General features: G+C 37.6%; 1 protein-coding gene across 1 annotated transcript in view; it reads right to left on the bottom strand.

Moving 5' to 3' along the window:
• The window catches only part of Stk3 (serine/threonine kinase 3), a 246,765-nt gene that overhangs the window by 70,784 nt on the left and 160,615 nt on the right, over window positions 1-15,366 (bottom strand). The window contains exon 9 of the mRNA XM_021216579.2: window positions 3,021-3,231. Coding sequence (XP_021072238.1) covers window positions 3,021-3,231 — 211 coding nt within the window. The remainder of the gene's footprint in view (window positions 1-3,020; window positions 3,232-15,366) is intronic.

Consider the following 15,366-nt stretch of genomic DNA (forward strand, 5'->3'; position numbering starts at 1 on the left):
TCTGAGATCTTCTTTGATTTCTTTCTTCAGAGACTTGAAGTTCTTATCATACAGATCTTTCACTTCCTTAGTTAGAGTCACACCAAGGTATTTTATATAATTTGTGATTATTGTGAAGGGTGTTTTTTCCCTAAATTCTTTCTCAGCCTGTTTATCCTTTGTGTAGAGAAAGACCACTGATTTGTTTGAGTTAATTTTATATCCAGCTACTTCACTGAAGCTGTTTATCAGGTTTAGCAGTTCTCTGGTGGAAGTTTTAGGATCACTTATATATAATATCACATCATCTCCAAATCGTGATATTTTTGACTTCTTCCTTTCCAATTTGTATCCCCTTGATCTCCGTTTTGTTGTCTAATTGCTCTGGCTAGGACTTCAAGTACTATATTGAATAGGTAGGGATAAAGTGGGCAGCCTTGTCTAGTCCCTGATTTTAGTGGGATTGCTTCAAGTTTCTCTCCATTTAGGTCGATGTTGGCCACTGGTTTGCTGTGTATTGCTTTCATTATGTTTAGGTATGGGCCTTGAATTTCTGACCTTTCCAAGACTTTTATCATGAGTGGGTGTTTGATTTTGCCAAATGTTCTAAGATAGATTTTAAGTAAGAGAAGAAGACAAAGGTTATGTGTCAGACATGGAAAGAAAAGTAAACAAAGGATGGTATATAAATGGGTGCTTGGACAGCTCACCCTTCACAGTGCTGTCTAGGGACAAAAGGGAACTGTGGAACAGAGCCACAGTCAGGCTCTCCTTCTTGTTCTTTCTTGTAAACCCTTCTGAATCAATATTATCATTTCTCCCAAATGTCAAGCAGAACTGCAAATGCTTTCTTTTACTAATTAGATAAAATTGTGTATATGTATGTATATGTGTCGGCAAGAGTCAAAAATAAGTTTCAGATATATAAATGCCCATATATCATGTATATAATATAAAAATAAAGTCTTTAAATATATATCACTTAAAATTATGAAACTCAGAATATATCAATTGAATAAGCCATGAAAGGTTACTATAAGTAACTACTATAACATCTAAACTTGGTCAACTGTTTTCTACACATTTCTAATGTACTGTGTGCTGCCTCTGCTCAGCGAGCTATGCGTACCACTGTACTTGTTAAATACCCCAGCTCCATGCTAGCTCTAACAGTCCTGGTGAGCACTGGTGGTTGAGACAAGTCTATAGTTGTTCTAAACAGGGATTATTGCGCCTTGCTGCATCTCACAGCTTCTGGAACATCAGGTGGTTTTTTTGTTTGTTTGTTTGTTTTTGTTTTTTGTTTTGTTGTTGTTTTTTTCTTCTCCGTCTTTTTGTTTCAAATAGAAGCAGCCGGGCCTTGCTGTCTCTGTAGGACAACCGCCACGGCGTACAAGTGTGAAGCTAGTGATTTGAACGCAGAGCCCGGTTTATCTTGTAAATCAATTTACCTGCTCCAATACATGGACATCTTTAAGATCCTGATTCTAGTTTAGAATGTTCTTCATTTTGCCCATTGCATGGCATTTGCAATTTTTAATACCCATGCATCCCAAAACTTTATCCAATTAAAACTAAAAGATTCATTTACATAAAAGTGCTAAGCAGGCCAAGGCTGAGGCCTGTATCATGAAAGGAATTGATTATTCAACAGTTTGAGTAACATTAAAAAGCCATTGACACCAGTCTCTGGGGTATCTTTCTGTTGCACATCTTGTAAGACAAACATTTTGTTTTCTAGAATTCCTTGCAATCAGAACTCTGGGTAAAGTGTACTATTTCACAAAAGGGCAAATAAAACAACAATCAGAGGTCATATCCTTTAGTTGTTCATTCTAGAAAGCATGGCCCAGAAGAGCTCAAGATCTTTACTGAAGCACCCTGGTATCTGTCAGCATCTCATAGGTGTTTAGGATAAACACAAAACTACTGTAGTCAGGACCACACTGCAACAGCAGCAGTAGCTATACACACTCTCCTGAGCCCAGTCTTCCTACACAGTCTCCTCCAGCCTGTCCATTAGTTTTGGTAACATCCATATTTTTTGCTTAAATCCCTCTGTGTTTAAAATGTCTAGACTTGGGGCAGCAGAGAAGGCCCAGTAGTTAGGGTCATTTGCTGCTTTTACAGGAGACATGGATGCAGTTCCCAGCACCCACAAGGAGGCTCAGAAACAACTGTAACTTTAGTTCTTTGGGATCTGACACCTTCTGACATCTGCAGGCACCTATATGCACATAGTACACAGACATACACTCAGGCCCACATATGCACATAAAGTAAAATGATAAATAAATCTTAAAATATCTAGACATAACTTACATTTCTTCTAATAAAATCTAATTGATTTAAACACACTGAGAAACACTTCAAGTTAACTCAATAAAGTCCCAGCCAGGAGACGTGACATGAGCTGCGTACTCCTAATGTTTCCTTATAACAGCAGAGGTGAGGTATGCAGTAGAACATAACCTACCACACAGGACCACACTGGAGAGAAAGGAAGAGAACAGTCAATAGCTGCAGAGCGGGTCAGTGTGCTTTCTCCTCACAGAAACACTATGTCCTGTACATTGCTGTGGGTCAGAATCAGGGTCAGCCTACAAAAGGGATTTCAACTGCATTCTGTAAGCAACCCAGGTCAGGGCGAACATCCAGCAGTCAGGCCAGCCCTGAAGCACCTCAGGCTGAATGCTGCTCGAATCAGAGCAGCAGTCAGTGCAGGAACCGAGCCTCCTCTGAGAGCCTTCCTAGGGTCCCATCTCCAGTTTGCACTTCTCTCTCTGTGGTCTAACTGATAATTTAGACAGTGTACAATAATATTATGTTGTATTTATTGGAACAAAATTTTAAGTTTTCTTTTTAATTGGAAAAGTAAATGTTAGAAACACTATCCGCTCCCTAAAATATTTCGCAAATTAAATTATTAAATTAATTAAATTTCCCATAATTGTTTCTAAAAAGAAACAGAATTTATCCTGGTTTTCATGAGTACACTTTCAAAAGAGAAAAGCACCATTCAGAGAGAAACGGCTCCATACTTTTCATAGTTCCGTCCTCTTCCTCTTCCTCTTCCTCCTCCTCCTCTTCCTCACTGTTTATAACCATGGTCCCCAGGTCCGACTCTAACATGGTGCTGTTATGTTCAATCATCGTCTGGGCTCCTTCACTCATCGTGCTGGTGGCCCGCATTGTGCCCACACTTTCTGAACTTGTCTTCACCATAGTGTGTGAATCCAGCTCATCTTCATCCTGCAGGCAAAATATCATTGTTAGTACTTTTTACTGTGGTTGAGTAACATTAAAAAGCCACAGACAACAATCTCTCGGGTTGCATATCCTGTAAGACAAACATGGTGTTTTCTAGAATTCCTTGCAACTAGAATTCTGGCTAAGTATATTATTTCAAAGACCTCTTCAAGACAGCTGATCTCTTAGTTTTTAGTAAGGATGCATGCATGCTTTTTCTAATGAGTAAAAAGTACTCTTTACTATTAGAATATTAAACAGTGTTAAAGCAGGGATGCAAACAGACACAAGTACACCAGTGTCCATAGCAGCATACAACAGTCAAAAGGGGCAAACAATCTAAGTATTACTTGCAGATGAAAGCAAAAAGCAAGATATGCTATATACATACAACAAATATTTCATTAAAAGGGGAGTGAAATTCGAAGATACACTGTGCTACAATATGGATAAGCCCATATGTATGTAGGCAAGCTAACTGTGTTTAGTTGATGAATCATTGAATTGTTTTCTACAGTAGCTGTATAATTTTATATTCCTAGCAGCACTACATTGGACTCTAATTTCTCCATTTCCTCACCAATGTTTATTTTTGATTTTTAAAGATGGTGATCTAAAAGGGTATTAAGCAGTACCACTCTTGTTTGATTTACAGTCTTAAATAGTAGTGATAGTGAGCAAAGTTTCACATATTTAATAGCTCACTTATATCTTTTTTGGAAAAGTGTTTATTGAAACTTTGGTCCTTCTCTTTCTCTTATGGCTTTTTTGAGTCACTTTTGCTGTGTAGCCCAGGCTAGCCTTCTTTGCCCAGTTTGAATCATTTTGCTTGTTGTTGCAGAGCTGTCTGAGTTCTATAATTGTACAATCTGAATATTAACCCTTTACTGGAGATATGATTTGCAAATACTTTCTTCTTTTCCTGTGAATTAACTTTTCACTCTCTTTTGACACAATAGGTTTTCACTTAAAAGAAGTCCAATTTATCCTTTTTCTTGTCCTGATTTCAGCAATTTTAAGTGTTTTATGGAAGAAATAAGCCATGTAATGTAAATGTGAAGGCACATACTTTGATATACACGTGGTTAAAATACCCATGATCATAAAAATTAAAGTAAAATTAAAATATAGCTCTTGCAGAGGATAAAAAAAAAGCAGATGCAGAGTAGAGTAAACCAATGCTGCATTCTCAGCAACTCAGGAGGCCTGAGGTACGAGTAGGCCAGTGTCTGCTATTTCTTTCTTTCCTCTTCCTCAGCCCTCCTGGTAAGTCTAGGCATTGTCTCCTTTCCCAGCCCGGCCTCCTTTCAGATGACATCTTTATTCTGATGCTTCCAACTGTCTGAAGTGTTCAGACTGACTACTTAAATGTTTAAGGACATACAACACTAAGAATCTCCAAACCAGACATGTTTGCATCTGTCATTCTGGTCTTTATTGTTTGCTGGGGTCCCCAACAACCAACACCACATTCTATTCAGCAGCTTCCCCAAGAGCAGCGATGCTCCAGTGTGCCCTGTGCTCAGCCTCTTTCACTCCCACATCTAACCAATCAACAAGTTCTTTAGGGGAAAAAACAAAAACAAAGAACAAATTCCTTCCAGCTTCACATCTTCTTTTTCCATTCCCTTGGCTCCTGAGCATGCTGCCCATTTGAGACCATACTTGAGTGAAGACGTCAACTTTCTAAAGCTACTCCTATCTCAAGTGGCTACCAGGTATAAGATCCTCCACAAACATTTAAACTCTGAGCGTAGCTTAACATAACAAAGCTGTGAAAACTGTCTGCAAACCACATGGAGGAACAAAGTGATTTCACTCTGCATTAGTCATTCTTGAATACTATTTGTATCAGAATACTCTACTGAAGAAGATTCGATGAGTCCTGGTCCTTGTCTTTATTTCAATGTCCTTTCTGCTATTCCTATTTTCCTTACCTTGCAATTTTTCTATTTTCTAACTGTTCATATGTCCTCCATGAAAGACCAGGTGATCTTACCAGAACCTTTATCATAATCCCCAATGCTTATTACAACTCCTTCTCTGGCCTTGTCTTCTCAACAAAAAATGCCCTCCCTCTGTGATGGTGATCATAGACTGTCAACTTTGACAGAATGGAGACTCACCTAGAAGACACCCTGTGAGATAGTACTTGGATTAGAGCAATCTTCAGCCCTGCCTCTGAGGGATTACTCTAATGAGGTTAACTGACATGGTCTTTGGTCCTGGACTGCGTCTGAAGCAGAGAACTGGCTGCTCTGAGCAGCAGCCTTTGTCACTCTCGGTTTGCTGGCTGTGGGTGCAGCATGACCCTCAAGTTGCAGCCTGGTGGACTGTACCCCTGAATTTGAAGCCAAAATGCCCCTTGACTCCTTAAATTGCCTTTTTTCCAGACATGAGAAGAGTAACTAATATACATCCTCTCTACAGTTAATTAAATTGAAGGGTCTTTTACCTCTGTTGCTAATCAGCTTTCTTAGTTATTTTATTTTTCAAACCAATAGGATTTACAACACTCAGCACACTTCAGTGAATGGTTTGCTGCTCTGAGCCCTTATCCTTTGCCTGATGCATACTAACAGACAGAGAGTCGTGCATGGCTGAGTCCACTTGTTTCCCCTGCATGAAAACAGGGAGAACTGAATTTTCCCTTTCATGCAATTATAACATCATGGGATTTTAAAATAGGAAAAAATTTAATCCCTCTTTTTATATCTGAAAAAAAAAGCTAGGTCCATAGAAAGTAAGATTACTCTAAGTTACATACCTATTTAAACAAAGAACTAGAGTTAAGCAATGCATCCTTTAATTTCATAGCATTTATCCCACCACATACCTGTACCTTATTTACAGTGCTACATGTGTATACCTTATTTACAAATCACATGTGCACATTTTATTTACAGCACTGCACTGTGCACTGTAGTAGTTTCAGTACTGCATGCTTACCACATTTATAGCACCACGTGTGCACTGTATTTACAGTTCCACATGTGTGCGCCATATTTACAGTTACACATGTGCATTGTATTTACAGTACTGTATGTGTGTACTATGTTTACAGTATTATACATATGTATTGTATTTACAACTCCACATGTTGCACTGTATTTAGTTACAACTCCACATGTTACACTGTATTTACAGTTCCACATGTGCACTGTATTTATAGTACTGTATATATGTATTGTATTTACAGTTCCACATGTGTACACTGTATTTATAGCACTGTATATATGTATTGTATTTACAGTGTTGCACATGTGCACTGTATTTATAGTACTGTATATATGTATTGTATTCACAGTTCCACACATGTGCACTGTATTTATAGCACTGTATATATGTATTGTATTTACAGTGTTGCATTTACACTGGTCTGAATGGCATCTTCCCCTTAAATTAAAACAGCCTCGTGTGTTCCCTGTTTGCATTCTTGCCTTTTCAGTCCCTCAAATGACAGGAAGACTGAGCTGTTGAAAAGATAGATCACATCACCACACTCTATTGCTGCAAACTCCGCACTTGGCTTTTCATACAAAATCTTTATCATGGTGAAAAGTGAGGTATCCCTGTACTATGTGTCAGTTCCATCTCCTGTCACATTCCTTCCTGCTCACCAGACTCCAGCCATGCTGGCCTCCTCAGCTGTTTCTTGAGAATTCTATGAATGTTCCTGTGTGAGTCTTTAAACTGGCTGATCTTCCAGACTGGAATGTTCTATAAGATAGTGTGATCATTTATTTCCCTGGTGACTCTACTCAGATGTCCTCTTCTCAAAGAGGCTTTCTATGACCACCAATTCAACCGAAGCTTCCACCGTTCCACTGTTTTCTCCTCTACTCTTTACAGGTTGAAACTGGCCTTCTCTGCAACTAGAATGGAAGTCTGATGAAGCCAAGAGATTCTTTTTAACTTCAAATCCCTGCTACTATGATTACCTAGGACTTAGTAGGTACATGAGTTTATTTCACACAAAGCAATTTATATTAACTTTCCAATTCACTCAGCAGGTATTTATTATACATTTATAATTTAAGAAACAGTTCACCAGTATTGGAGATACAGAGATGAATACAACATAGATTTGCTCCATTTGGTTTTCTAAGGAATTTGAGGTTTGGAGAATAAACTAGGAAACAATCTCTTAAGTGCTATAAGCAAAGGGTTGACAGTGCACTGAGCACCCAAGGGCAGAGCCTTTAGCTTTGCTTTAATAAGTGAACAGCATCTCACGGAAGAAGCCTCTCTTGAACATTAAACTTTTAACAACATTTACTACATACTTACAGGACACAGGTCAGTATGTTAATACACATAAAAATATGAAACTGGAGTATGACTGTTTCCATTACTTAGTGTCTCGAACCTTTGAGATTCTGTCTTCAATTCACTAAGTCATAAAGGACGAGAAGGTTATGCACAGACACACAAACACAGCTGGGGTGGAATGTTCCATAGTCCAACCTTTCTCATGAGAACTGCTGTCAGACAAATCCTTTCTAGGCACACACTAAGGGACTGAATTAGGAGGAACTACTGGCTCTCATGACCCCTTGGTGCTGTGCTGATTATACATTCACCATAACACGCTTCCCCTGTCTGTATACCTGACTTACCTAAGTCCTCCATTAGATTCTGAAATCTGAGACTAGTGCTAAGTCTATCCGTAATGTCTGGTATAAAGTATTGTTCTTAAAACAAAGTTTGCTGAATGAACACTAAATCCCTCACCTTGAAATACGGGAGGTCTAGACGGGGTGGGGAGACTGGGGTTGGGATGTATTATATGAGAGGAAACATACTTAGAATAAACAAATAAATGACTAAATATTAAAAACAAAGCAATAGGTATATATTTAAGTTCTAGATTATCTATGCCACTATCTGAAATTGTAATTTAACAACTAACATATTTAACACGAACAAAGAGGATTAGTTTGTCGCTCTGGCATTGCTTTCTCAATGGATAAAGAGAAAAGAAAACAGTGACAAAGCAGAGTTAAGGGACAACATCATTGACATCATATGCTGTTAGAGAGAAAAGTTTTATGTAAAATAGATTTGTTTTTAATTTACAATTCTAAGCAGAAATGTTATTGAAGTGATTAAGAGAGGAGAAATAATGCTGTCCACTAAATTATTATGGATCTTCTATTTAGTAATGACAGCAATTATTATCAATGAGCTAGAGGCACATACTGAAGACTTTTTATAGGCTATGGCCATTTTTCCTAATGAACTCAATGGGATATTTATATCTCTTATACAAATGATGATTCTGAAGGTCAATTAAATTTATGATTTATCCAGAGAGATTCAAATGGTGAGTGAGCAGAAGAGCAGGGATTACAGCTACTTTTATCCGACACCAAGTCTTGGACGTAACTTCCAATATATAAGGCTTTACAGTTACCTGTAGTGTTTCAATTGTTATTACAGGCTTGCTGGGCATGTCCCATCTGCTGTGGTAAAAGACAGGGAAATGACAGCAGGCTGATGCTCTGGGATTTCTGCTTTCTGAAAATATCTCAGTGAGAATATGATAAGTTAATTTTCGACTAGTTTCCATACTACTGTAATAGTATATTGTATCTGCAACCACTTTATTCCCCAAACATTAAATATATTTTTGTATATTGTTGAGCCATTTTGTACATTGCTGCCATTATAAGCAGCATAGCTATGGTCAGTAAGTGGGACAAGAACAGGAACTTCTGATTGGCATAAATGGATTCCTCTAGATAATTTTTGTTGGTGTTGAATTTATAACAGGACAGGAGACAGTTTACATCTTCTAAATCACAGTTAGATATAAAATCATAAAACCACTGATTAAATTTAGAAAGGAAGGCTCCTGTGACATATTAATTTTATATACTTTGCTAAAAGATGTTAGTTTATAAATATATAGCAGAAACACTTTATTTTAGTTTTTTAATATATTTTTATTAGATATTTTCTTTATTTACATTTCAAATGTTATCCCCTTTCCTAGTTTCCCCTCCAAAAATCCCCTATCCCCTCCTCCATTCCCCTGTTCCTCAACCCACCCACTCCCATCCCTGGCCCTGGCATTCCCCTATACTGGGGCATAGAGCCTTCACAGGACCTAGGGCTTCTCTTCCCATTGATGACCGACTAGGCCATCCTCTGCTACATATGCAGCTAGAGCCACAAGTCCCACCATGTGTTTTCTTTGATTGTTGGTTTAGTCCCAGGGAGCTCTGGGGTTACTGGTTAGTTCATATTGATGTTTCTCCTATGGGGCTGCAAACCCCTTCAGCTCCTTGGGTACTTTCTCTAGCTCCTTCATTGGGGACCCTGTGCTCTGTCCAATGGATGACTATGAGCATTCACTTCTATATTTGCCAGGCACTGTCAGAGCCTCTCAGGAGACAACTGTATCAGGGTCCTGTCAACAAGCTCTTGTTGGCATCTGCCATAGTTTCTGGGTTTGGTGTCTGTTTATGGGATGGATTCCTAAGTGGAGCAGTCTCTGGGTGGTCATTCCCTGAGTCTCTGCTCCAAACTTTGTCTCTGTAACTCCTTCCATGGGTATTTTGTTCCCCCTTCTAAGAAGGATTCTGAGCTTCTGGGCTAATATTCACTTATCAGTGAGTGCATATCAAGTGTGTTCTTTTGTGATTGGGTTACCTCAGTTCGGATGTTATCCTCCAGATCCATCCATTAGAAACATATTTTTTAAGTAGCACACTCAAGTCACAAATATGAGTGGTATATGAGTAGTAATTAGCAAAGTACAGACAGAAAGATAAATATTTTATATGAAATTATAAAATTCAAACACTAATAAATTTGGCAATGGCACTGAAAGCTTTTAAGGATTACTTTTTGTTTTTAACTTACGAATCATTAACTCTGAACTTATTTCTTGGTATTTTAGATTACTGTTAATTTGAGCCGGTACTTTACACTTTTAGCGCACAACAGTTATTTATAATATCCCTCATGTTACACTTGACCTACATCCACTCTTTCAGTCCTCACTGGAGAAAAACATGTTGATGCTTGTTAGAGAAAGGTCTGCAGAGCAGATGCTTCCCCACTGCAGAGCAGCCAGTTCCAGTAAGGGATACAACAGCATTTTCAGTCAGAGCCATCATGTGCCAGGAATGCAAAACAGAGCACTGATCATAATCCAGCTTATGAATCATAAGGTCCACATGGAATACAAATATTTGAAAACAATATTAGGAAATCTACTCTACCACTGGGGCAGACTTACGCTATAACAGTTTAAGAAACAATTAGATAAATTGTATGAGGTATCTTTACATCTGTTATATTTACTAACTTAACATTTTCTAAATAGCCTGTCATAATTCACTAATTTCTGAGATATTTACACAAAGGTCTTAGGAAGTATTTGCAACACTAATGAGAAAAGGGAACTCCTTTAGTAGATAACCTACTTAAAATAGTCTAACCTTTATTTAATAATCTCCTTAAGCGCCAGGCAACTCCTTTACAAAGAAGCCTCCTTAAAACTGCTATGTACTGGCTTTGCCTTCTGTCTAACATTACCCACTAGGTCTGCAGAACCTCGTACTTAAGAGACTCACTCAATGCAGCACCTGAGACAATGACAGAAATAACCTTAAAGCTGTCCTAGAGGATCTGAGATAAAATCTAGCTAATAGCTTACAGTCCCAGACATAATAAACAAACGAATGTACTAATGAGAACACTAAAAAATAAGGGTGCCTGTGCTGCTCAGGACTAAGCTCATCACACAGAAAGCTGGCTCTGGCCTAAAGAGTAAAAATTAAGGGCAGTTAGTAGTCTTCTCAACTCAGAAGGTTGTAAAAGCAGAAATATTCTGTCTAGAATGGAAACTAAAAAGTCAATATGATATCATAAAGAGATCGCCCCACAGCGGATGAAATGTCTTACACCCTGGAGTCTGTATCACCTACTTGTCAAGAGTACTAGGAACCTAGGAAACTAAAGGTAAGTTGAAGAACAAGACTGAAAAAGAGGCTGGAATAAGGTCAGAATTGAGATTCAGCCACCAGGGTAATTAACACCCATGCAAAAGGGGGTTAAGTATTAGCAGAAATTTTATAAGCCAAATTTGAAAGAAATCATGAGGGGAAAACCAGTATTCTGAAAATCTTTTGTACAAATGTAATGATTCAAAAGTAACTTCAATATGTTGGACCTAAAGAAACCAAACTGACTCTAAAAAGGGTGTCTGTGTGTGTGTGTGTGTGTGTGTGTGTGTGTGTGTGTGTGTGTGTGTACCTGCAGGATCACAGTGGTCTGAATATAATAAATAAATATAGTATAGATAATATTAGTTATTTATAAGCAAAAGTGATGTAATGGATCTTGCAACTTTAACACCCAGAGAAAGAAAAAAAAACTAATTTTTTTGTGGTAAAAGAGCTGATGGCATCACCACGGCCTGTATAGTGTAAGGTCCTTGAGATGGAGCAGTCAAAGGTAGTGGAGTATTTCCCTCCCTTGTATCTGTACAACTGATTCTAGGCCTGGTACTGTGACGGTTTGAATAGGAAATGGCCCCCACTGATTCACATATTTGAACACTTGGTTCCCAGTTAGCAGCACTGCTTGGGGGAGGTTATGGAACGTTAAGACAGAGAGCCTTGGTAGGCTAAATCTATCACTTGGGGTGGGCTTTGCAAGTATCCTAGCCTCACCCCAATTCCCTTTCACTGTCTCTGCTTCCCGAGTGATGACAGGCGAGCTGCAGCTGACTGTCCTGGTTGCCACAGCCCTGCCTATCTCCTTGCTATGCTCTCCTAGAACAGGACTCACAGTAAACTTTCCTTCATAGTCACTTTTTAGGTCATGGTATTTTACTGTAACAACAGAAAACTAAGTAATTCATGGATTCATTGATATTAACATAAAAAATATGAAATTAGTTTAGCTAGAAGAGGCAAAAAATCAAAAGGTACTACTATAAATTTGCTTAAACATCCCCAGTTACCAAGGAACCACCCCAATTACTGCCCCAGAGCAAGGGGAGACTGAAGTGACCCTATGGAACAAATCAGCGAATCCCACTTACACAAAGAAAGGACAGCATGGCCATTCACGTTACACAGAGCCCTGTCTGCTGCTTCCATGCACAGCAGGGCTACTAACAGACAGCTAAGTCTGGTCTCACTAGTTCTGTGTTCAGCGTACCTGTGCTAATACTACTGAGAAAACAGAATATTATCCTTTAAAGAGCACCTTTTCTATGTCTAAGCTTGTAAAACAATATAAACTGCAAAAAACCAACCAACCAAACACTATAGCTTACAAAACAGTATAAATTCAGTCACTCAGTATTGCTAAGACTTGTGGTACCTGAAACTATGCACTAAAAACTCTCTTTTCGCTGTTATTAGTAGGTGGCCCTTCTACTTCAATGCAAGGACACCAGCCCAGCAGCATATATACCTGCTGCCTTTGACACACCTGTCTTTAACAAACAGAAACTTGATGGATCCCAAAGTTTTTACATGTTAGTAGGCATGTCTTAAAATTATATCAAAGCTTTCAGAAACCTCAGAAGTCATAAAAGACTTGTTCATCAGTAAAACAAGCGTAATGGTGAGAAGCCGTGTGGGCAGAACTTCAGAGGTTCACAATGCAAGATTGTACAAGTTCTTGGCATTATACTAAAAGTTTCCAAACAAGAGATTATTTCCATCCCCTGTGCATGATGCTGATGTACAACAGAATAAATTAAATGGGAAAAGTAACCCTAAATATGACTTTTACTTTTCTCTCTCACAGTCAAAAGGCTATCAAAGGATGAGTAAAATATTAAAGGAGCTTACAAAATCAGATGTTTTATAATAACAGTTTTGACGATTCTATTGATATAAACAATTCAGAAAATGTCCACAAGAGGGAGCCACAGAAAAAGACTAAAATTTCATTAACCAATAGGCTCATACAAAAGGTTAGTATTACATTAACTTAGTACCTTAACCAGAAATAGATGGGTTGTCATTTATAACTTTTAACCAAGACATTTAAGACTATTATCAAGACTGTGATGCCATTATAATTTAATAAAAGCAATTATATTTTATAAAAACACTTTATACTTACCAAGGAAAATAGATGTTTTGAGCATTTGGCAATTTTCAGAATAATTTAAAAATAATAGATAAAGCTAAAAAATATTTTTTGCTTCCATAAAGCTAATAAAACATTTTAATAGTAAATATACATACTATTGTATTCTAAATAGATTTTATATGAATTAAGATATATCTTATGTCCTTACAACAAATATTAAGAGGTAATCTGTCATGAAAATTTTCTCTTATTGATGTTCCTTTGTAAAAATTTAATAATACTTCATAGAAGAAATTCTACCTCCATATATTTAAAGTTGCAGCTATTAAATAATTTTAACAAATCAACTTCAGATATATAAGTGCAAAAGAAGCAGCTTAAAATTCTAGGAAAAAGATTAATTAGGGGAGCAAAAAATAATTCTTTCAACCCAAATATTCACATTTCACTTAACCACTAGAGAAGAAAGATTTCAAATATAAATGTGTAACTTATAAATACATTCATAAATGAAGACTCAGGCTGAGAATTCCTTATAGAAGATGCGCCAACCAGAGTGTTTCAGATTTTGTTAGAGTTTATAATATTTACTTAGATATTGGTATTTTAGAAAACTCAAATCTAAACATAAAATTTATCTATATGTAACTCCATACAACATTACATTCAGACTTGTATTCACATGCTTAATCTAACCCAGGTATGAAACTTTCCATTATGGAATATGCCAATACTCAAAATTCCAATTTTGGAAGATTTTATAGAACTCAGATTTTTTTCATTAGGAATGTTGAACCTATACATTCTGTGGTAATGATTATTTTATAGAACTATTCTAAATAAGTAAAATGCAAGTGAAATTATTATTACTATTATTATTGTTATTGTTAGTAATATGTATCAGTGCTTTGAGACATATATATCCTCTGTCCTTGACAAAGTTAGGGATACACAATTTTAGTGAGACAAGGCTGATCCTGTGCCACCGGGTGCCATACCCAAACACCATTGGAAAAGAGCTGGTCTCCCAGGAGTGCCAACACACCTGTGAGCACAGATAAGACCACCACTTCTGCTCAAATTCCTGGCCCAAGAGAGACCCTCCCAGATCTATCAGGACTCAGGAACAAAAAACAGCTGGGGACAGTATCCTTCTGATCTCCTTCTGCACCCAGGAGCTGACCCTGTGCCATAGGTCTCCATACCCAAAATCCTCCCAGAGAGAACTGGTCTCCCAGGAGCACACAAGCATGCAGGAGGGAAAGGCCACAGTCGGAGACAGCAAGACTGGCTAATACCAGTGATAACCAGATGGCAAGAGGCGAGAGCAAGATTCCCAACTTAAAGAGCCAGTGAATATCTTCAACAAAATTATAGAAGAAAACTTCCCTAACCTAAAGAAAAAGATGACCATGAACATACAAGAAGCCTACAGAATTCCAAATAAACTGGAAGAGAAAAAAAAATTCCTCCTGACACATAATAATCAGAACAACAAATGCACTAAATAAAGATAGAATATTAAAAGCAGTAAGGGAAAAAGGTCAAGTAACATATAAAGGCAGACATATTAGAATTACACCAGACTTCTTGCCAAAGACTGTAAAAGCCAGAAGGTCCTGGACAGATGTTATACAGACCCTAAGAGAACACAAATGCCAGCCTAGGATACTATACCCAGCAAAACTCTAAATTACCATAGATGGAGAAACCAAAGTATTCCATGACAAAACCAAATTCACACAATATCTTTCCACAAATCCAGCCCTTCAAAGGATAATAAAGGGAAAACTCCAACACAAGGAGTAAATTATGCCCTAGAAAAAGCAAGAAAGTGATCCTTCAACAAACCTAAAAGAAGATAACCACAAGAACAGAATCCCAACTCTAACGACAAAAATAACAGGGAGCAACAATTACTTTTCCTTAATATCTCTTAATATCAATGGAATCAAACCCCCAATAAAAAGATATAGACTAACAGACTGGCTACATAAACAGGACCCAATTTTTTTTTTATTTATTATTTTCTTTATTTACATTTCAAATGCTATCCCGAAAGTTCCCTAT

The sequence above is a fragment of the Mus pahari genome, chromosome 17, assembly GCF_900095145.1.
Source record: "Mus pahari chromosome 17, PAHARI_EIJ_v1.1, whole genome shotgun sequence".
NCBI lineage: Eukaryota > Metazoa > Chordata > Mammalia > Rodentia > Muridae > Mus > Mus pahari.